The 24772-nt window shown below is 40.9% G+C and overlaps 1 protein-coding gene across 1 annotated transcript in view; it reads right to left on the bottom strand.

The window, feature by feature from the left end:
• The window catches only part of LOC141510951 (spermatogenesis-associated protein 6-like), a 91306-nt gene that overhangs the window by 13071 nt on the left and 53463 nt on the right, over nucleotides 1-24772 (bottom strand). The window contains 3 exon segments of the mRNA XM_074220329.1: nucleotides 12058-12079; nucleotides 12081-12131; nucleotides 22186-22488. Of these exon segments, the coding sequence (XP_074076430.1) occupies nucleotides 12058-12079; nucleotides 12081-12131; nucleotides 22186-22488 (376 nt within the window).

Raw genomic sequence — 24772 nt, 5'->3', positions numbered from 1 at the left:
ATCTTTGGTTGTGCTGGGAGTCTACCCTTCTCTGGTGCTGGCTTTGCTAGAGGAGTCCTTTCGCCATTGCCTATGAGCATCTGACTGGTACAGTTCTAAAATAGAAAAAAGTCATTCACTAAGCTTCCTCATTGTATTTCCTGCTCATTATTCAGTTTTGTGTAGGCTTCAGGGTTTTGCTAGTGTAGGTAGATGGGAGCCATGTGGTCATTTGAGGTCATCTTTTGGCTGGAAGTGTAGAATTCTTGGGTTAACAACATTTATCTCACCTTCCAGGGCTGTTTTGAAGAAAGCATTTTGTAGACTTTTTTAAAAGAACTATATTAATGTAAGTTATTCCAATTATGTGCTGTCAGCTCTTCCTGGCTGCAGGACCACCACAACAACCATACTCAGAATGTGTCCTAATTCTCTCAATGGTAGCATCCTTGAAGGAGACCCTGACATCAGAGAGGTGGTGCCATGACAAGCACATGAATTGGATTTGAGTGGGGGGGGGGGGTGCTATGCTAAGTCCCCAGCCTCACTTTCTCCTCCAGAACCATATGGGTCCAGTGGCCATATATGAGTCAGGACAACTGGAAATGCCCTGGATCTGAGGCAATCAGGGTTAAGTGACTTGCCCGAGGTCACACAGCTAGTAAGTGTCAAATGTCCAAGGTCACATTCGAACTCCAAACTCCTGACTCCAAGGCCACTGCTTAATAGTATCCAGTCAGTTCTATATGTGGATGGTGATATTCTCAATCAGATGCTGTATCCTTCACTTGCCCAGACTCCCCAAAGAGCCAGAGAGCAACCTCCAGAGCAGCACCTCTGGATGGTAAACCAGATGGTGATGAGCTTTGTCTAGCTGAATTAGATTGATTCTCAGACATCAAAAAGTTAATCATTGGACCTAGAGTTAAGGCTTCATAGAGAAGGCTGGTACTCTAGCTTGAAGGATGGGTTTGTCATTGTTGTAATTATTGTTTAGTCATTTTAGTCACGTTCAATTCTTTTTGACCCCCATTGGGGGTTTTCTTGGCAAAGATATTGGTTTGCCATTTACTTCCTTCTCCAATTCATTTTACAGATGAGGAAACTAAGGCAAACATGGTAAAGTGACTTGCCCAAGATCAGGCAGCTAGTTAGTATTTGAGGTCACAGTTGGAGATGAGTCTTCCTGACTCCAGGTCCAATGCTCTATCCACAACATCACTTACCTGCCCTTAGAAAAACAGACTAGAGTAGGCAAAAGCAATCTTAGCAATCTTTCCTCTCCATACTGCTAACAATACCTCATCAAATCACTGCAGTGATAATGGTTGGTGGCATGGCCCAAAATACACGTGATAAAAATGAAGAAATGGAGCTACTGGTAGCCCAATTATTCCCATAACCTTTCACTCTACAGCTATAAAGGGATGAAAAAAACAAGGAGGAGAGAACAGAATGGAAGAAGTGACAAGAAATCTGAAGGCCTAACAAGGACCTTTATTTCTAAATGATGCAGTGCTGGGCCTTCCTCACTATGGACATTTGTTGGGAATATCGTCTCTGAGTTATCAGATGGTAGTCTCTCCTCAGTTGGAACCATTTAAACTATTACTAACAAGATTTAACTTTGTTCCTTTTCTTTTAAGGACTTCTAAATACTCAAGGAAAACTGTCACTTAGCCCTTACAACTAGGGCTGCCTAGTAATCGGATGGAAAGTTTGGAAATGGTAAAGACCGAGGAAGGAAATGCCTCAACCAGAGGGATGGCAGAGATGAAACCCAGAATAATAACTATTATTGTTATTTATAAAAATAATGGATTTGAATATATTATTATACAAACATAAGTTATATAAACATTATTGTAATTATATAAATGGTCAAAAAATAACACTAGTACTACTTCTACTGTTATTTTTTTTTTTAGATTTTTGGCAAGGCAAATGGGGTTAAGTGGCTTGCCCAAGGCCACACAGCTAGGTAATTATTAAGTGTCTGAGGTTGGATTTGAACCCAGGTACTCCTGACTCCAGGGCCGGTACTTTATACATTGCGCCACCTAGCTGCTCCTCTACTATTATTTTTACTAGCATTTCTATAGCACTTTAATGTCCACAAAATACTTGATAAGCATCTCATTTTCTTTACCCTCACAACAACCTTGAGAAGATGCTATTATGATCTTCATTTTCAGATGAGGAAACTGAGGCAAGCAGCATTTAAATGATTTATCCAGGGTCTCTCAGTTGTAAGGGCATGAGGAAAAGTTAGCTGCCTTCACAATAATCGCTAGCATTTAGACTCTTTTGAGGTTTTCAGTGTTTCCTCACAATGACCCTGAAAAGTAGATGATACTATCATCTATATTTTATAGATGAAGAATCAGGCAGGTGAAGGTTAAGTGTCTTGCCCAGAGTCACAAGTAAATAAAATGAGTATCTGAGGCAGGATTTGAATTTAGGTCTTCCTGTCTCCAAATCCAGGCCCTTGCCTTTATAGATGCATATGCTTCCATCAAGACTGATAAAGGAATTGTTTTACCACGGAAAGGGACAGGTCCATGTGGAGCTTCTGAGGATCATGAACTTCCTGTTTGCCCTGTTCCAGACTGACCAAGGTGGGGGGGCACCACTCACCAAGGAATGGATTTGAATACTTGGTCTGCAAGATTCCTCCTGAAATCAGTGGGGACAGAAAAGGTGATGGCTCTCAAGAAGAAATCCCACCTGCCCTGCACAAAAGCCTCTTGAGGGAATAGAACATTAGACCCAGCACCCAGCACAGATCTCCCTTCATTTCCCTCAAGGCTTCTCCACCAGGAAAATGGGACACTCTTCCTCTAAGGACAGTACTTTGTCAATTTAAAAGTGACAAAAATCATGGGCATTATTAATGACTAATGATTATCAATGAATATAAAAACAGCAGGACCCAGAGGGCAGAGCATTGGCTCTGGGGTCAAGTGGCAACTGGTCTCAAGGGCCACTTATTACTTGTGTGACATCAGAAGGTGGAGTATGATTTATGGACCTCGGTTTCCTCCTCTCTCTGTTTCTTCCTCTGTAAAATAAAAGGGGGCTGAACTTAGTGGCTGCAGAGGGAGATCCCTTCTGGATCAACATCTGTGATCCTATGAAGTTTCAGTAGGTTCTATGCTCTCTAACTCAGCATCTCCAAGATAATGGATCAAGCTGTATCTGGGATAGAACTGTGTTGTTGAGTAGGTTCAGTCATAATCCAACTATTTATGACTCCATTTAGGATTTCCTTGGCAGGATTTCCTGGAGTGGTTTGACATTTCCTTTTCCAGTTTATTTGACAGATGAGGAAACTGGGGCAAACAAAGTTAAGTGACTCGTCCACTTGCTAGTGAAAATATGAGTCTGGATTTGAACTCAGGTCTTTCTGACTCCAAGACCAACATTTATTCACTGCACCACCAAACTGCTCCTTTGGGTAGAAGAAGAGCCTTTTCAATATGGAAAGGTCCATTCCTAGCAAGTTCAGCAGGAGGTGATTTGTTCTTTTAGGTGAATTTTGTTATTTTTTTCTAGCTCTGTAATCTTTCTGTAGTTTGATTGGTATGATACTGAATAAGAAAATTAACTTAGATAGAACTGTCATTTTATTATACTGATTCAGTCTACCCATGAGTAATGGATATTTTTCCAATTGTTTAGGGAGACTGACTGTGTGAAAAAGTGTTTCATAATTGAGTTCTTTTATTCCTAGATTTGTCCTGGCAGGTAGACTTCCCAAGAATTTTAAATTATTTACACACTTGTTCTAAATGGACTTTTCTCTTCCTAGCTCTTACTGTTGGGTTTCGATTATTATAAAAGAAATGCTGGATTTATGGGAGTTTATTCTTATATCCTACACCTCTGCTAAAGTTGTCAATTATTTCAAGTAGTTTTAAAATTGATTTTCTAGGGTTCTCTAAGTATACCATCATATCATCTGCAGAGAGTGATAGTTTTTTCCCCTCAATACCTAGTCTAATTCCTTTGATTTCTTTTTTCTTCTCGCTTCTGGTTCTTGTCCTTCATTATCAAAGAATATCAAAATGAATAATACTGGTAATAATGAGCATCCTTGTTATACCTGATCTTATTGGGAAAGTTTCTAACCTATTCCTGTTACAAATAATGTTTTAGATAGATACTGCTTATCGTTTTAAGGAATGCTCCCCTTTATTCCTATTTTTTTTTTTTTTGGTTTGTTTTTTTTAGTTTTTGCAAGGCAAATGGAATTAAGTGGCCACACAGCTAGGATAAGTATTAAGTGTCTGAGACTGGATTTGAACCCAGGGTACTCCTGACTCCAGGGCCAGTGCTTTATCCACTGTGCCACCTAGCCACCCAGCTCTCTAATGTTTTTAACAGGAATCGGTGTTGTATTTTGTCAAAAGCTTTTTCAGCATCTACTGAGATAATCATATGATTCTGTTAGTTTTATTATTGATATGTTCAATTATGTTTTTTCTTAATATTGAACCAACCCTGCATTCCTGGTATAAATTTCACCTGACCATAATGGATAATATCCTGTGATATATTGCTGTAAATCACCTCACTAGTATTTTTGTTCAAAACTTTCCCATCGATTTAGGAAAACTAATTTATAATTTTATTTCTCTGTTTTAGCTCTTCCTTCTTTTAGGTATAAGCACCATATTTGTATCATAGAAGGAATTTGGTAGAACTCCTTCTTTGCCTATATTTTTCTCTTTTTTTTTCTTTTTTTTTCTTTTTAAAGGTTTTATTTGAATTTTACAATTTTTCTCCCCAATTTTACTCCCCCCCCCCCCAGAAAGCAATCTGTCAGTCTTTATTTTGTTTCCACGTTGTACATTGATCCAAATTCAGTGTGACGAGAGAGAAATCACATCCTTAAGGAAGAAACAAAAAGTATAAGAGATAACAAGATCAGACAATAAGATATCTGGGGTTTTTTCCCCTAAATTAAAGGGAATAGTCCTTGAACTTTGTTCAAACTCCACAACTCTTTATCTGGATACAGATGGTATTCTCCATTGCAGACAATGCAAAATTGTCCCTGAGTGTTGCACTGATGGAACGAGCAAGTCCATCAAGGTTGAACATCACTCCCATGTTGCTGATAGAGTGTACAGTGTTTTTCTGGTTCTGCTCATCTCACCTCAGCATCAGTTCATGCAAATCCCTCCAGCTTGCCTATATTTTCCAAACAGTTTATATATAGTATTGGAATTAATTGTTCTTTAAATGTCTGATAGTATTCTCATGTGAAATAATCTGGCCCTGGAGATTTTTTTCTTAGGGAATTAATGGCATGTTCAATTCTTTTTTTAGGATGGGGTTATTTAGGTATGTTATTTCCTGAACTGTTCATCTAAGCAATTTAAATCTTTATAAATAATCATTAATTGTGCTCATATTATCAGATTTATTGAAATAAAAATAGGCAAAATATTTCCTAATGATTGTTTTAATTTCTTTTTCATTGGTGATTTCACCCTTCTCATTTTTGATACTAGTTAACTGGTTTTCTTTTTTTTTAACTAAAATTAATCAATGGCTTTTCTAACATTGTTTTTACACCCCATAAAACCAATTCCTGGTTTAATTTAAGTTCAACAGTTTTTTTGTTCAATTTTATTAATCTGCACCTTTAATTTTCAGGATTTTCTAATTTGCTTCTCAATTGGGGAATTTTTAATTTGTTATTTTTCTAGTTGTGGTTGCTGTATATCCAATTCATTAATCTGTTCTTTCTCTCTTTTGCTGATGTAAGAATTTAGAGAAATAAGTTTTCCATTAAGTGCTGCTTTGACTGCATCCATAAATTTTGGAATGTCTCATTTTTAATGAAATTTTTTATTGTTTCTTTGACCCACTTATTCTGCAATTAATTTTTAATCCATCTTTTCACTGATCTTTATGAAAGTAATTTTTATTGCATCATGATCCTAAAAGAATACATTTAATATTTCTGGCTTTCTAATTTGATTTTGATATTTTTATGCCCTAAGAGATGGTCAATGTTTATGTAGGTGCCATGTGCTGCTAGTTTTATTCCTTTCTATTTCCATTTAGTTTTCTCCAAAGGTCTGTCATATCTAACTTTTCTAATATTCTATTCACCTCCTTGGTTTCTTTTTTGGTTGGATTTATCAAGTTCTGAGAGAAGACAGTTGAGGTCCCCCACTAATATAATTTTTTCTGTCTATTTTTTCCTGTAATTCAATCAGCTTCTCCTTTAAAAAATCAGGATGCTAAACCACTTGGTGTATGATGATGATGATGATGTTTGTTCTTCACTCTCAAAGAAGACCATGGCATCAGGGAGGTGCTGCCATGACAAGTATATGAATTGGATTTGAGTGAAGGGATGCTATGCTAAGTCCACCAGTCTCACTTTCTCCTCTGGAGCCATCTGGGTCCTGTGACCAGATATGAATCAGGATGACTGGAGAACTTGATAGTATTTCATTGTCTTAGGAAGATTCTGAAGATCTCCTGGCAGGAGAAGATACCAGACACTGAGGTCTTTCTTGAGCTAAAGTGCCTAGCATTCCAATATTACTACAGAGTGTGCAGCTACAATGGACTGGACACATTGTTAAAATGCCAGATGTACATTTGCCAAAAAAACTATTTTATGGAGAACTCACACAGGGTAAGGGCTCACAAGGGGGTCAGAAGAAGTGATACCCAGACACCTTGAAGGTCTCACTGAAGAACTTTAGAATTGACTGTTCATCCTGGAAGACCAACTGGTCCAGATCACCCAGCATGGTGTGCCCTGTCCCTCATCAGTGAGGGGGCTGTGCTCTATGAGGAAGGAAGAATTGAAGCAGCTCAAAGGAAATGTGACATAGATAAGTTTAGAGTACCCACCCCAGGTATTCACATGAGTATTTGTGCCCAACCTGTGGTAGAGCATTCCGAACTCATATTGGTCTAATCAGTCACAGTTGGACATACTGTAATTTGTTTCATGTTGGTCTTCTTCAATAACAAAGGGCAAGAATCAAACAATCAATTTTTTTTAAAAATTACAAGTAACACCTTTGAAGGGATATAAATATTTTAACTCCATTGGGTCCTTATGTTTTTCCTTTTCCCTTTTCCCTTTCCCCTTTTTTAAGACTTCTTTTGAGTCTTGATATGGATATCAAATTTTTTGTTTGATTCTGGTCTTTACTTTATACAAGCCTGAAATTTTTCAATTTCATTGAATGATCATTTTTCCCTGCTCCCTTTACTTCCAAAATATCCTATTTGATCACCTCTAATCCCTTAATGTTGTAGCTGCTATTTATTTCTTGACCTGATTCTTAAATTTGACTATAATGTTGGGAGTTTTTATTTTGGAATCTCTTTTTTTCTGAGATGATGAGTAGATTCTTTCAATGTTTATTTTGCTCTCTGGTTCTAAGATAGAGAAAAGTAGTTTTCTTTGATAATTTCTTGAAAGATGCTGTCTAGGTCCTCCTTTTGATTATGGCTTTCAGGTAGTCCAATGATTCTGACATTGTCTTGCCTAAATCTATTTTCCATGTCAGTTGATTCTCTGATTAGATATTTTACCTTTTCTTCTATTTTTTTAATCTTTTGAATTTTTTGATTGATTCTTGATGTCTCAGAGCTATTAGCTTCCACTTTCCTAATTCTGACTTCTAAAGAGTTGTTTTCCTCAATTAGCCTTTTTATTCCATTTGGCCAATTTGTGAATTTTATAGTTTCTTTTTTCCAGTCGATTTTTATATCTCCTTTTTCCATTTGGCCAATTCAACTTTTTAAGCAATTGCATTCTTTTTCCAAACTGTTGATTCTTTTGTCATAATTCTTGTCATAATTCTCTTGCATCACTCTGTTTTTTCCCCAATTTTTCCCCTACTTCTTATTGGCATTTTAAGCTCCTTTTTGAGCTCTTCCTCATGCTCTTTCTGGGCTTGAGATCACTTCCTGCTTTTGTTTGGGGCTTTGCCTACAATAAATGTTATCTCCAAACATTGTTGTTTTGTGAATTTTTGTCTTGATCTTCCCTATTACTATAATAACTTTCTATGGTAAAATTCTTTTTTTGGTTGCTTTTTGTTCATATTTTTTTGTCTTTTTTTCCCCTTTCTGTTAAATTTGAGCTCTGCTCATGAGATGGAAGGGGCATTGTCTTAGTCCTCTTTTACCAGGGACTGCAGGCCCTGGCTGTTTATCTGGTACTGAAATAATGCTGCTCTGAAGCCCATAGGGAACCCTTGTATCTAGTTGCAATGTTAAGGGGGGTGGGATGGGTGTAAGGGGATGACTGGCACTGCTGGAGGCATAGGGGCTGGCATATTACCTGGTGCCAACCCAGTTTCCTAGTGCTGGTATCTGGCATGTGTTATTACTAGGGGTGTTTTAAATTTCCTGGGGTTATGCTGAAGCACTTGGCAATCTGGACCTGAAGGCTGCCTGTTTGCCTAGGGTTACGCTGAAGCATGTGGTTCTTAAAGATGGAGTCTGTCCATTTCTTTTTTTTTTTAGATTTTTCAAGGCAATGGGGGTTAAGTGGCATGCCAAGGCCACATGGCTAGGTAATTATTAAGTGTCTGAGGTCAGATTTGAACCAAGGTACTCCTGACTCAAAGCCGGTGCTCTATTCACTGCTCAACCTAGCCGCCCGAGTCTGCCCATTTCCCTGACTATGCTGAGGCACATGGGGGTCTTGGCATTTGCCTGCTTCACTAGATTGGGGCTCATGATCTCCCATTTGTTTGGCTGAGGTGGGGTTTGCTGTTGGCTTGCAGGGAAATTTCCTCTCCTGTATTATATACCTCCTTTTACTTGAGTGAGACAAACTTTTCCTGCTGTTCGGGCTAAAAAACTGTTTCACCCCTTTTATTTTGCTGGTACTACTGTTCTAGACTTTATTAGTGGATGTTATTTTATGGTTGTTTGAAGCTGAATATGGAAGAGATACAGTGATCAAATTCTTATTCCTCCATCTTGGCTCCCCAAATCCCCCAATTTTCATTTTGGGGATATTATTCGGTGTCATGTTTACCTAACTCTCCAAATTTTTTTTCAAAGTTTGAAAAAGGGTGCAAAGTTCATAAAACACAGGCAGTATTGTGGCTTTATTAAAAGAACTTTAGTCTCTCATTTTCCATTTGTTACTTCCTTACCTATTACCACCTTATCACTGAATATGGGAAATGTGTTCATTTGATTTGGACGACTTCACTGAGTACTTGATGGTGTCTCTACATCTCTTCATCCTCTGCAGATTGGTCCTTAAATGTCAATTTCCTAGTGTTGTATTTTGCAAGTCATGAATACTGAAATACAAACTGATCAGATTCTCAGGAAATTCTTTTTGCAATATAGCCAGCCCCTGATGATCCTTCCCTGCCACAGTCAGTTGACCAGGCTCATCAATTTTTCCTCCACTATATCCCTCCCAACCAGCCAGATGCCCAGGCTCTGCTAAAGACCCCAAGTTGGAGTAACTCATCACCTCTTGAGGAAGAGTATTCCACTTTGGGACAACTATCCTGACTTTTTTGCTATCTGACCCCATTATTCCGGTTTCTGCTCTCTTGGATCCAACAGAGTCAGCCACTCAACTCTCATGCTCCTCCACTATTGATTCTTCTTCTACAGGTTAAAGAGGTCTAGTTCCTTGACACCATCCTCATGTGCCATGAGCTCCAGGTCCTTTACTGGAGATTATTCTGAGAAAACCATGCCTTTGATTCTGTCAGTTTCCTTTCTATCTTATCCTCAGGCACAGAATGGCACTCAATCAGAATCAGGTTGATATTTTGATGCCTACCAGGTCCAACTTCACCAAAGAGGAATTGGAGTCAAACTTGGTTTTTGGTTTCCTTGGTAGAGAGAATGCTCCTTTCTTTCAGAAGTCCCATGCACAAAAGCCACAATACTGTTTTTATGAATTTTGCACCCTTCTCAAATACTCTCACCATAAGTCCCATGCACAAAAGCCATAATACTGTTTTAATGAACTTTGCACCCTTTTCAAATACTCTCACATTACTGGAGTAGAGCTGTCAATCCATAAGCATTTATTAAGTACCTCTATGTTCCAGATAGTGTGGTAAGTGCTGAAGAAACAAGAAGGTGGTAAATGTCAGTCCTGCCCTCAAGAAGCTCACCAACATCTATGTACAAACAAGCTACAGATGGGATAAAATGCAGAAAGCACTGCCATTGAGGGATTCAGAAAGGTTTTATCTGGAGGAAGCAAGAAAGGCAGGAAGCTGAGAACATTCCAGAGAACATTCCAGACACAGGAGCAATAAGGGAAAATGTCAGAGTTGAAAGATAGAGTCTCTTGTTGGATAAACAGCCAGGAAGCCAGTGATCAAAGCCTGGATTAAAGAGGATGTGTTAGAGGGGGAGCTGGGGGCAAAGGGGAGGTATCATAGGAAAGGTCCAAGAGGCCTGGGTCAAGAAGGCCTTTCAACACCGAAAGCATTGCAGTCCAGGCTAGCCAAGTATCCTATGAAATTATGCTTCCTATTGCTCTGGACACAAAGCAAAATCAAATACATCAACACATTTTTTCACGTTTTTTCCAAAAATAAAAGCTATCTTTCTCTTAGCCTCTTCTGCCTTTGCTGATAGTGTGAATGTCAAGACTAGAGTAACGGGCCAGTTCCTCCAGGAGTATAGCTATTCACTGATCACTGGACAAAGCCTCAGCTATTGTTGACTAATGGGCTAAACGTTCTATTGTCACCCTTAGTTATTTTTCTTCCACTGCAGTAGATGTGGAACAGACTGTGAGCCATTTGGTACTTGTATTTCTCTCTGATCCAGAATAGGGTAATGAGCCTCTCTGAACAAAGCTGGGCTGTTCCTAAGGAAGCAGGCACAATTTGTGTCTGAGACTCAATTCAGAGCTTTCCAAGGACTTTCCCATGCTTCCACTTGGCTAGGAGAACCAATGAGATGTAAAATCCCCAATGAGTTCATTGAAGACAAGAGCTGCCATTCCAAAGGTTGGCTTTCCAATGACATTCATCAAAAATATTTCGCCCTCCATTAATTCTGCAGCCTCCTTCAATGTTGTAGGACACATGTGTGAACCTTACTCCTTAGCACATATGGTAATGGATCCTAAGCTCTGGTGGGTCCCAACCCAACAGGAAAGGCTTAACACAGTGAATTTCTCTTATTGTATCCTGGGGCCAACTGTAGTAATGGGTGGGAGAAATGAAATTCTTTTTTTTTTAAGGTTTTTGCAAGGCAAATGAGGTTAAGTGGCTTGCCTAAGGCCACACAGCTAGGTAATTATCAAGAGACCGGATTTGAATCCAGGTTTGACTCCAGGGCTGGTGCTTTATCCACTGTCATCTAACCCTAACCCTAACCCTAACCCCCAGAAATGAAATTCTTTGATCAAAGTCCCTAAGACAGCATCATTGATGGGGTGGGACAACCGCAGTGTCAGTTACCTTAAGATGGAATGTCTGATCAAGGCCAGCTAGCAGTATTTAGTTCTGGCTCTTCTGCTGACTTCTCATGTGAAAGGACCAGATCTCTGTGACTTGTTTTCACTATTCATAAAATGAGGGAGTTGCTTTAAATCTCCCTTCCACCTCTGAAGGCTTATTCAACAAGGATATTCAAACATGAATCAGTTGGTGAGGAGGAGAGAACTTTCTAAGCTAAGGGGTGGTGGCAGATATTACTATCATATCCAGTGAGAGGGTGCTTGAGAAGATACTCACTGGACGTCAATGCCAGCTCTTTGGTACTCTACTAGGATGGTCCACAGGGAGAATGCACTGGAAATACTGCCCTGTGTTTCTGTTACACAGAAACACTATTTCTCCAAGGCCAGGGAATAGAAAGGGAAGGAAGCAGGTAGCCACAGGAAGGCCCTACTCTTCCTAGAGATACAGTGTGATGTCATGGTTAGTGCTGAACTTTATATGAAGGTTTGAAACCTGCCTTCTATAAAGTAGACACCTGATAGATTCTTGTTGGTCTGACCTGGATAAACACAACACTTCCTCTCCCCATCCCCTGGCAACAGAAAGATCAAGCACACGTGTTCATGATCATCATTATACAACTTACACCATCCTTCTCTTGAAGTTTCCTCTCTCATCAGGTCCAAGAAGAGCATCAGGTTTGGGACTTGGAGGGTCAGCCTAGAGGAAGCAGAATTCAGATGTTAGAACCACATAAGAGACAATGGAACAGCAGTCACCGAAGCCTTCAGGCACTGATCAAAGACAGTCACATCAGGAGCATGGACAGAGCTCAATAAAGCCAGCATGCAGAATAGCAGAAAACATGAATTTAATAACAAAAAGGTCCTGAATGGTGGAGAAGAAAAACACTGGGAAGCCATCTGGCAGAAACAGCAGAGATTATACTCCACAATAAACAGAAATGGATATGTGATCTTACTATTAAGATAATGCTAAAAATATTTAAAGAGAAGTGAATCATGTGACTGCCACAGGTATGAAAGGATGGATTTTGTACAAAACAAAGTATATACACAATTACAAAAGAAAATATATAACAATGATTACATAAAACTTAAAAGATTCTACAAAAACAAAATAATGCAGCTATGATAAGAAGGGAAGCAGTTAAATAGCTAAACATCTTTTTATCAAATTTATATATAAGGGTTAATATCTAAAATATATAGCCAACTACTTTATATGCACATATATACACTCACAAAAGATATTAAAGTCATTCTCCAATAGATAAATAGTCAAAGGTTGACTATTAACAACCATATAAAAGAATGTCACTCATAATAAGAGAAATGCAAAAGAAAATACTCAAGTTTCACCTCAAACTCAAGAAATTGGCAAAGATAACAAAGGATAGGAACAGTTGATGTTAGGGGATTTCTGAAAGAGCATACTAGTAGCATTGTTGGTGAGAGGTAAATCAATAACAAACATTTTGAAAAGTAATTTGGAATTACACAAACAAAATGACAAAAATCTCCCTATCTTTTGACCCAGAGATTATATTTCTAGGCGTATATTCCAAGGAGGTCATTGATAAGAAGAAAGCATACATACATATATGTTTTATATATCTCTCTTTGTGTGTGTGTATAGTTGTATGTATAGATAGATAGGCAGAAAGAAAGAAAGAACGAAAGAAAGAACGAAAGAACGAAAGAACGAAAGAAAGAAAGAAAGAAAGAAAGAAAGAAAGAAAAGGAAGGAGAGATAAATTAGATAGATGATATAGATGATAGATAGAATAGATATAGATAGATGATAGACAATAGATAGATGGATAGATGGATAGATAGATAGATAGATAGATATTCCTCACATATACCAAAATATTTATGGTAGCACTTCTGGTGGTAGCCAACTATGGCTAGATGGCATCATGGATAGAGGGTAGTGCCTGAAGGCAGGAAGCCTCATCTTCCTCGAGTTCAAATCTGGCCTTAGACACAAACTAGCTATGTGATCCTGGACAAGTCACTTCACCCTGTTTGCCTCAGTTTCTTCATCTGTAAAATGAACTTGAGAAAGAAAATGGTAAACCAATCAAGTTTCTCTGCCAAGAAAACCCCAAATGGGGTCATGAAGAGTTGGACATGACTGAAACAGCTCAATAACAACAGCAACAAAAATTAATTAGGGAAGGGACCGCACAAATTAAGATACATGAACATAAAAGAATATTACTGTGCTAAAAGAAATGATTATTATAGTGAATATAGAGAAGCATGGAAAGATTTATAAGATCTGATGCAGAGTGAAGTAATTAATTATGCATAATGACAATATTAATGGAGATGGAAAGAACCAACACAAAATTATCAAAAGGGAAAGAAAAGCCTGGTCCCAAAGAACTGGTGGAGAAGACATTCCCACCTGACTCCTCCATGGGTACTGAATACTGCAAATATTTCTGGACTTTTTCCAGTACTGATTTGTTTTGCTGAGTTTTTCCTCAAAACTGTTACTCGTTATATAAGATTGCTCTCCAGAAGAGGACAGGAAAGAAATATTGGAATGAATTCTGGTGGTAATGTACCAAATCATAGTTATTCTTGGAGGGCCAGTGCACTAGTATCTTCCAGACTAGTCCCCATCAGCAGATGCCCTGCCAAGACTATTGGGACTACAGTAGATACAGTTCCACACATGTCCCCTGTTCAAAGTTGACCCCTGCTCCTGAGAGTACATTTCTCTGATTCTTTTGCTTGTTTTGTTGTTTAAAGAAAATAAGGCCTGGCAATTAAAATCCAAGCTGATTGTGGTGATAAACTACTTGCTAAAAAGAATCAGAGGTGGAAGACTGAAAAGCAATGAAAATCCATGCACAAAATTAAGAGAACTGGCAAGTTTGGGGTAATGGGAATTTCATGAAAAGCTAAGGAATTGTATGCTATTTCTTCCCACAGGGTACTTCCCACCCTTTATTCCCAAGCCCAGAGTCTTAAGTAAAAAGGTGATCAGTGCCCATTCTTCACAGCCACCAGGGCTATAGGGAGTTCAAGAAGTATAGCCCCATTTTACAGATCAGAGACACATCCATGCTCATAACAAAGCTAGAAGGTACTGGACACAGGATGCCAGCCCAGGTCTCCTGACCCCAGATCCAATACCCTTCCCCCTAAAACATACTGCTTGGAAGTTGAAGGCAAAATCCTTCTCACTAGAAGGCTCTGAAGTGGCCTAAAGAACACTGATTATGGGGTCAATGTTTGATTTTGAACCCCACCTTGACTGCCTGTGAGATCCTAGGAGAGTCACTAACTTTGTTAACGTGAGATCCTAGGAGAGTCACTAACTTTGTTAACTTGAGTTTTTTTCCCTGTAGTCTCTGAGGAATTTTCTAGCTCTGGATCTAAGATTCTATTAACTTAAATAGGTTGAACAATAGGGATGAGACAATATTCAACCAAACTTTAATGGAGGAAGTGAAACTCTCATGATAAAGAGGGTGATTAGTTAAAAAATATGATGATGGTCTTAAAATCAAGAGCTGAGTCACTGTAACTTAACTGCATTTAGCTGGGTCAGATACTATCTTCTCCAGCCTTCCTTTCCTCCCCTGTGTCATGGGAGTGGGCAGCGTAGGACTTAGGGTTTTACTTCCACTGTGCATCTGCCCCCGGTTTTCTCGTCGCTAAAGTGGAACTCACAATGTTCATCAGACTCACCCACAGGATTAATGTGAGACTCCAAGGAGATGAGAGTATCCAAGCTGTCACCCAGCTTAAGTTTCTCATTTACAGAGAGTGTATTTAAAGTACTTTGCAAACTTTAAAGTGATGAATGTCGGTCCTCATCATCCTCAACACTATATCTCCCTCATTGAGTGACCATCAGGAACACCTTCAGTTTGCCTTATGGCACTAGGGAAACTTGAGTTATTACAATTATAATAAAGATGTATAGGAAAGCCCTCCATATTCAACATAAAAGAATTCCTTTCTAGGACTATTAAAGGTTCAAATGTAATAATATATCTAAAGTCGACTGTGAACTGCTATATCAGGTGAGATTTTTAGATGAATATTTGTTACATGACTACAGTGTGATTATATTATTGTCCAAGTGAGCTAGAGAGAAAAATGGATTGGGCAAAAGTAATTTTTAAAACTGCCTGTATTGAGCTATATTAAAATTCCATGTCAAGTAGCACAGTGAAAAATTGGAGAATATTAAAGCAAAAACACTTTAAAAGCCCTATTTCCCTGAACAATATTTAGGTGGCTAACATTTAACCAAAAATAATTCTGATTATCTTCTTCTCCCACTCAGACATTTTAATTAAATGTGCTTCTATTCCTTCCAATTAAAAGTTAGATTCGAGTGTGATCTTGATTTGCAATTTAATGCCACACACAAAATACCCAACTGTGGACAGTCATTAAAGTTAAAGACATTTTAACAGTGTCTGCCAGTCAGGGAGGCAGCCAAATACCACCATATAAATTTTACAGAGATGGGGCCAGGGCAATCAGAGGAGGCCCAAATCAATAATTAGCATTTCAAATGGGGAAGATTATGCTTTAACTGCCCTTGTACAGATCAGGACTAGGTAAAGGGAGGATAAGCAATTGAGACAAAAAGGGATGCAAGAAGCTACTGGAATTAGCTATGCCATAGCTAGTCAAAAGATATAGAGCAAGATGGTATCAGGAAAGGACTTCTGGGTTTTGATAGCACCAGGACCCGGTGAAGACTGACCTGCCTACATGAAGATCAGGAAAAGATGAGTTGTAAATGGCTAATTGCCATCCAATGCTTCATCAATCCCCAAGAAGGCAAGCACCTTTCAACTTCATCAGGAAAAACACTGCTGCTCCTTAACAATGTCAAGGGCTGGGGCTGCCCTAAGGATCATTTAAATGAATTCTTTTTTCATCTGAAAAGGACTTAAATTTGAGTTTAGAAAATCATGAGGCTGGTCAGATTCTCTTCTTTCCTGAATATGCTAAAGTTTATGTTTCAACCATGAGATAGAACAAGCCTTGGGTTTAAAGTCAGAAGACCCAGAGGTTCAAGGCCTACTTCTACCAAAAAGGATTCATTAAGCACCTCCTACATATGCTGAGTGCTGGAAATACAATGAAGGACATGTGTCCTTCAAGGACAAATGTCCTGGTCTCAAGGACCTCATACCATAATAGGGGAGAAAACATGCAAACAACTAGATAAAACAATCATCATCCATCCATCTATCCATCCATCCTTCCATTCTTACTTCCATCTTTCCTTCTATTCTTCCATCTAGCCTTCCATCCATTCTTACTTCCTTACTCCCATCCTTCCAAAAATTAAAATGAAGATAATCTCCAGGGGAAAGTCCTAAGATTAAGGTGGAATGAGAATACACAACTTTAGCTCAGGCTTGAAGCCAAGATGGGCAAAGAGAATTACAAATAAGGGAGTAGTCAGTGAAAAATGCCCAGAATCAGAAGAGGCTTGTTTGAAGAAAAGGTGGTAGCACTGGATCTCAGAATACTAGGGGGCAACAAGCAGAAATACTGTGCAAGAAAACTGGAAAGGTAGGGAAACTAGGTTATGAAGGGATTTTTAAAACAGAAGATTTTTGGTACTGAATCTAACAGTGAAATGAAGCGGTTGGAGTTGACTGAATTGGGAGGGGGACCTGGCCAGACTTGCACTTAAAGAAAATCAGTTTGATGGCTGGGTGGAGGAGAGTTTAAGATAGAGGGATTTGGAGCAGGGCAGGAAGTCCCTAGCAGGCACTTGCAATGATCCAAGTATGAGGTGTTGAGGGCCTGCAGTTGGGTAGTGGTAATGCCAGAGAAAAGCAGCAGACATGCATGAGAGATAATGAGATGTCAAAATAGGTCTTGGGGAGAGAGAGAACCCCTAGGCTTTGGACTGAGTGACTGGAAAAATAACAGTGTTCTTGAAAGGAATAGGTAAGTTTCAAAAAGGGGTGAGTTTGGGGAAAACAATGAGTTTCACTTTGGACATGCTGAGTTTAAGATATCTAGAGGATACCCAATTTGAGAAGTCCAATAGGCAGTCGGAGATGTGAGATTGAAGGTCAGGAGAGAAGGTAAGGCTGGATAAACAGATCTGAGAATCTTCAGCGTAGGGATGATAATTAAATCTGTAGGAACTAATGAAGTTCCAAAGTGAAATAGTATAGAGGATAAGATAAAGGCCCAGGGGGCCACTCACTTTTGAAGGAGGTTGAACAATCAGACATGTAAAAGGTAAATCAGGAGGGAGTGGTGTTAAAGAAATCCAGAAAAAGCAAAGTATCAAAGAGAAGAAAATAATCAATAGAGTCAAAAGTCAAGGCTATTAGGCTTCCCTGATTCTTGTCCTTCATTTTTGAAGAACAGCAAAATGACATCATTATGCTTGAGACAAATTAGTGTCTCCAACTGTGGCTGATCAAACCAATATGAGCTCAGAATGCTCTGCCACAGGATGGGCACAAATAGTCCATGTGAACACCTGGGGTGCTTACTCTGATTTTATGTAAGTCACATTTCTTTTGAGCTGCTTCAGTTCTGCAGCACACTCTCTGATGAGGAGGTCAGGCTATGCTGGGCAGTCCTGTGCTGTACAATCAGTTCTAAAGGATGTCCCGGTATCGCTTCTTCTGATCCCCCTGTGGGCACTTACTCTGTGTGAGTTCTTCATAAAAATAGGCTTTTTGGCAAGCCGTATATCTGGCATAACACTGTGCCCAGCCCATTGTGGTCCATTGCACTCTCTGTAGTAATATTGGAATGCTAGGCAGTTTAGTTTGAGAAAAGACCTTTTGTCTGGTATCTTCTCCTGCCAGATGATCTTCAGAATCTTCCTAAGACAATTTAAACGGAAGCGATTCAGTTTCCTGACATGGTGCTGGTAGACTGTCCAGGTTTCACAGGCATATAGCAATGAAGTCAGCACAATGACCTGTAGACCTTCAGTTTGGTGTTGGTCTAATACCTCTTCTCTCCCACTTTCTTTCAGAGTCTCCCAAATACTAAGCTAGCTCTGGCAATGCATGTGTCAGATTCCTTGTCAATGTAGACCTCTTTGGAAAGGACACTGCCAAGCTATGTGAACTTGTCCACAGTGTTCACTTCTCCATTTGCTGTAACCAATGGTACCAGATTTGGATGGTGTGATGCTGGCTGATGGAGCACCTGTTTTTTCTTGGTTTTAACTGTTAGACCAAAAATAGCACAATCAATAGAGAATCAATAGATACTTTGCTGCATCTCAGTTTAAGAGGGTGCATTGAGGGCACAGTTATAGGCAAACAGAAAATCATGCTCTGCAAACAGAAGACGAGCACTCCCTCCACTTTGGTCTTGGCTTGTAAACTTTTCAAATTAAAGAATTTACCATCAGTATGGTAGCTGACCTTGATTCGATGTTCATCCTCAATGAAGGTGTTTGATAACATGGCTGAAAATATCATATTAAAAAGCCTGGGAACAAGGATACAACCTTGTTTCACTCCACTGGTGACTGGGAAATCTCAAGAGTATCATCCACTATCCAGAAGCCAGGCAAGCATGCCATCATGAGACTGGCAAACAATACTGATGAACTTCTCCAAGCAACCAAATTTTGATATAATTTTCTATAAGCTCTCACAACTAAGGGAATCAATGGCCTAGGCCAAAGCTACAAATGTTGTAAACAGACCTCTGTCTGCTCCTGGCATTTCAGAGTTGTTGGGCAGCAGACACCTTATTGACTGTCCTTTGACCCTTTCTGAAGTTACACTGCCTCTCAGGGAGGGGACCATCTTCCAGGTGAAAGATTAACCTATTGAGGACTCTGGCAAGAATCTTACTGGCATTGACTTAAGAGAGAAACACCCCTGTGATTGTCACAGGACATAATATCCCCTTTACATTTATAGAGATGGACAATAGAGGCATCCTTGAATTCCTGGGAGATAACCTCTTCATCATACATAACCTGGAAAGTTTCAGTCAGCTTTTGAATGAGCAATGGACCCCCCCATACACACCTTGTAGATCTCAGCTGGAATAGAATCAGCACTAGGTGCTTTGCCATTTGAAAGAAATCTGATGACATTCAAAACTCTTCAGTTGGAACTTCAGCTAGGGACCAACTGACTTCAACTTGAGGTAAATAGTCAAAGGCATCTGCACTGATTGATGATGTTCTGTCAAGAACACTATGTGAATGTTCAGCCCATCTCTCTCAGATCATGTCCTCATCGTTAATAAATGTGGATCCATCAGCATTGAGTAGCTGACATTCACCACAGATCTTTGGTCCCTAAATAGCCTTCAGGGCATCATAAAAACATTTTGGATTATTAGCATTTGCATAGAAATGAATTGTCTGCCTTCTTACTGAGCCAAGAGTCCTGTATCTCTCTAAGTTTCGCTTGTATTTTAAATTTTTTTGTCTTGATCATAGGCTGGGAACCCTACCTCCCTTAGTAATCAGGTCAGGGGTTGGGTAAGCAGACAATTTTTAAGGCACCTATTCTAGCCCCTTTTTTACACCAGGAGGTGAGCACTGTCCTTAAAAGGGCTGCTCAGTCCTGGGGGGAAATGATGCTATGGCCTGGGTTACCTGTGGGCAGGGCTGTGACCACAGTTCCAAGCCTATCTGCACCTACTGCTTCATCACTTATCTGTTGCCACAGGACTTTGAGATAAAAATGATAAAGTTGTATGGGTGATGTCTTTTGATTTGTGCATAATTGGATTGAAGTGAGGTAGAGTTGCACAAAGTCATTGGCCTCATTCTCTCTTCCAAAGTCATCATGATCCAGTGGCAATACAGAGACAAGACAACTGGTGATGACTCCTCATGCAGTGGATGACCTTGGTGTCTTTGATATCTAACCAAGCTATAAGCACTCCACAGCACCTGCTTCAGTTGCCTTCATGGAAGTTGGAATGAAGTGTTCTCCTCCACCATTCTACCAGTGAAAGACTTCACATGCTTGGAGTAGACCCTTCTGCCAAGTCACCAATGAGTTTGAGAATCCCTTGGTTAACCTCAACCTGATCTAGCTCACCTGCCAAAATGGTTTACTGGGGTGTGGTTGCTGTACATGCTATAGCTTCTTGGAGCTTCAGCTGAGAGTTAGGTGGCTTAGGTGGACATCAAAAGTGAAATAACAGGATAAGGAGGCAAGAAGTGAAAAGTGGAGATGACAGAGAGGGCAATCTGTTGGAGAAGATGGTGCATGTGATGGGGAGGTCCTCACAAAAATCTTCATGAGAAATGAGGTGAAGGAGGAAATAGTGTCAGAAAATATCTGAGTTTTATGAGGAGAAGTGTTCTGAGGGGTTGGGGATAGGGCAGAGAACCTATAGGAAGTCTAAGAAGGTTTTAAAAAGTTCGGGAAAAGCTCCATGGTAAATGGGGCAGTGAACTAAAGATAAAAGGATGATTGCCTAAGCCCAGTGAGGATCAGCTGAGGGCAGCAGGGTTTTGTGATTTCCTCCAGCTTTATTCCACAACACATATGAGTAGGGTGAAGGCAGCTGATGGTGAGAGCAATACTGGGTGCTTCTCCTCAAACTGGATAACTAGTACTGGAACTCTTTCCTCCCTTCCAGGAGTGGATAGGAGGGAGCCTCTCTGAAGGGCCTAGAGTCAGGGGCCCTGGCTCTATTCTTGGACCTTTCCATCTGTCATAGTCCTCACAGACTGTGACCTCAGCGAGAGTGCCATCTTGTCTTCTCTACCCTTCATATCTTTTTCCGACTCCAGGTACCACAAGGAAAACCAAAAGGAGTTGATTCCCTTAGCTTGGGTCAGGGACTCCACCCCCCCCCCAAACACCCCAGGAGAACAGAGGCCCTGGGGAATGGAATGGTCTGCCCAGGATCACAGGACAGACTGGAATGGAAGTCTTTCTGACTTTAAACTCAGCACTTACATCCCCCCCCCCACTCTTTCTTTTCATAAATACACATTAAATTTAATCAACTTTTTAAGATAAGCCCTTAACCATGTACTTTGCAATGGATGAAAGATCCAAATATAGAGATCATGATGAATTTTGGAGTGATCCAAGCCTGTAGAGTTCAGCACAGTAGAGCACCCTGAGACCACAAATCCAGTGGAGAAGAGGCTCTGGAGAACCCCAGAAGAGGACATTTTGGGGGATGAGGGAGCCACCAGCCAAGCTGGGATTCAATTCCACCTCCATCAGTCTCTCTCCTCTAGACTGAAGACCAAGGGGATACATGATAACAATGGCCTTCAAGGACAGACCTGGGAGCAGGGGGTTGAAGTTCCAAAGAGGGAGATCTAGGTCTGATGTGGGCAAGGCCCCCGAATCATGATGGGGAGTTGAAATGGAAACAGTCATGTTAGCATAACCTCTGCTACTAGGCTGCTGGGAGGTGTTCTTCTATGAACCCAGATTCATGGCTTTCAAGGCCCCTTATTCCTACAGAGCTCATCCTGGTGGATAGTCTGTTCGATACAACTTCCTTTCCATTATCCCTTCCTAAGAGCTCCTTTCTTGCCCTTTTCAGCCCCCATGAATACTAATGCCATTGCTCCAGAGATGGGTTAGGTTGCCCTCTGGACCAGGAGAAAAGGAGTGAATAAAGAATATCTAAGTGTTGCATCACTACCTCTGTCAATTGCCAATGCAGGCAGACTGCTTGGGGCAGAAGAGGTATTCCTATAAACTAGGGGGTAAAAGTGGCCTAGGAAAAGCATTTCAGAGTGCACAGCTGGGGAACACTTTGTGGAGGACACATACATGTCTGATGACAAACGGAGGTTTGTCAGTGTCCTTTTTGAACTCATAGGGTCCCAGGTTGAGATGAGCCAAACGCCGCCTGGTATCCTCTGACAGCTCACACATCCTCCTCTTGGTATACGGGGATGGGGAGTGGGCCTTGGACGAGATGGTGGGCTGCTCATAGTTCCGTAGGTTGGAACAGTGCTTGTGCCTCTCAGGGGACCTGTACTTCTTCTTGGATGATATTGATGACCCTCTTAATTGCATCCAGTCATTGTTCCTTTCAAGGCTGGTGGTATGGTATGATGGTTTTTCCTGAGCCTGAAAAAAGAAAATGAGAGTCACCTGGTAATGCCAATAGAGAGTGGCAAAGAAAGCCAATGTGCAGGAGGTGGGGGGGGGGGCTCCCTTTCTTCTTTGCTGCACTCAACCACTAGGCAACTGAAACAGAATACATCCTAGTAGGAATTGATGAGGCCCCTGAGACACACTTAAGCTGTCAAGTTCATAAGCCTACAGCCAGCCTGGGGAGGAGGCTCCCAAAGACTCAGGACCCTGTGATCCCCACTTCCATACTCAATTATAGAACCATCAGCCCAGAGCTGCATGTGTACATTACTAGGGCTTGTTCAATGGTCTTTGCAGCTTTCTGGAACTCTTCTTATCCCTCTCCCTCTTATCCCTCTCTGCCTCACTAGACAAAGTGGTTCTGAACCTGGGCCTGTGGGTAGATTCCAGGGAGTCTGTGAATTTGGATGGGAAATAAATCCCTCATTTATTTTCACTAGGTTCTTTCTAAAATTTAGCATTTTCTTCAATGATCTACAAACATGCATTCTGAGAAGGGGTCCAAGAGTTTCCCCAAACTACCAGAAAGGTCCATGTACCAAAAAAATTCAGAGCCCCCAGCTCCACACTGTGAGCTCCCAGAGAGCAAGGAGTGCTGCTTTCCCCCATCTCTAGAGGCCAGCACAGAATCCAGGTCTCTGCAAACCAGAGTTGGACTGAATTCAAAATCACTTCTTCCTCTAGGGCTCAGGCCCTTCAACTATAAAATGAGGACCTTGGGTCACAGGACAAATAAGGTCCCTCATCAAAGGAAAGAAAAGTAGGACATTTACACCAGCCCATGCCAAGGCTTCTTGTCACCCAAGGCTGCTGAACATGGATCCTATCCTGACCTTAACATCCATCAAGATTTCCCAAAGACTTTCCTGTGTCGTCCCATAAGGTGCCAGGGGCCTTCCAATCCATCACCCCAGAGAGCAGATCATCCTCTTCAGGCTGCCCTGTAGGCCCACACACTTTACCAACTTCTTGTTGCTCCTCCAAGCAGACTTTCCACTAGAGGTTCTGTGCTCGGGTCCCAGTTGGCCCCCATGTTCCCTCCTTCTTCCCCTCCGGCCCTGAGAATCCTGGCTCAGTTCTGTTGCCAGAGCCTTTGACAATCCTCTCCTGTATCCCTTCAATATAAGAGCTCCTAGCAGTGGATAAAGAGCTGGATCTGGAATCAGGAAGACCTGAGTTCAAAGTCAGCCTCAGGCAATGCCTAGAACCTCTTTGGGCTTCAGTTACTCTGGGATGACTATAGCAACACCTGCCTCCACTACATAAAAAGTGATGAGACTTGACCTGTAAATACTAGTTAGCTGGGTTGGGCTCTGCCCCTCTGTATTACATGACCCTGCCTGGAGCAGAGAGATGGCCTGTTAAACTAATGTACTGCATTCAGCCTAATCTCAGAGACAACTGGTTCATGTGTACAGCTGCTTGTATCTTCAGAAACTGGCTCAGGTTGCCAACACTGATATGAACAGAGTTAAGTACACTGTGGGAAGAAAGAAGGGGAATTTGGAGTCAGGAGCCTTGGGTTGGGAGGCCTCCTGTGGCATCCAAAGTGAGTACTCCTGCTCTCCTCCTTCACAAAATGGAAATGATACTCATCCCTCTGTTCCTTCAGGGGTTTTTGTGAAAAAACAATTTGCAAACGTAAGAGCATCAGAGAACTAAGGCTCCCAAGTTTTGGGGAAGTGACCAAGGCTTGCAGGAGCTGTGTCCCCAAATTTCCAGTTCTAAAAGGGCCTACGGACCTTCAGATGGAAGACTTTGATTTTTGCATTAGTCACAGACTAGCCCAGCCCAGCTAACTGTGAAGCCCCTCATTTCCCCACAGATAAAGCCTCAGCAACTCCTCCCCACCTTCCACAAGTAGAAAGGTCTATTGGCCACATCGGGGAGGCAGTCTCACACTGAGGCCTCCTGAAGGATGGAAGGGCTGCTGCCCCATCTCAACCTTCCCTAGAGTCTTTGCTCTCTTCTTTGCCTCTCTGGCCCACAGATTTATAGTCAAGTTCTATTCCCCAATTCATGACAATTCCCTTCTCTCACCTTCTTCCTCACACCTTATTTTGGCAGGAACCCCCCCAGAACACACCTTCTTTTCTCCAGGTTTCCATGTCACTACACTTTCTGGGGTCTCTTCCTTACTGTACAACTTCTCATGTCCTTTGGGGAATCTTCTATTCAGGTCACAACCACTAAGGGGGGGGGGGGGTATCTTCCAGAACTCTGTGACTGGCCCCTGTCTCTTCTCCTTCTATTATTT

The sequence above is a fragment of the Macrotis lagotis genome, chromosome 2, assembly GCF_037893015.1.
Source record: "Macrotis lagotis isolate mMagLag1 chromosome 2, bilby.v1.9.chrom.fasta, whole genome shotgun sequence".
In the NCBI taxonomy this organism is placed as follows: Eukaryota; Metazoa; Chordata; class Mammalia; order Peramelemorphia; family Peramelidae; genus Macrotis; species Macrotis lagotis.
Note: the sequence above shows the minus strand (reverse complement) of the source record. Positions and strands in the feature narration are given on the sequence as shown.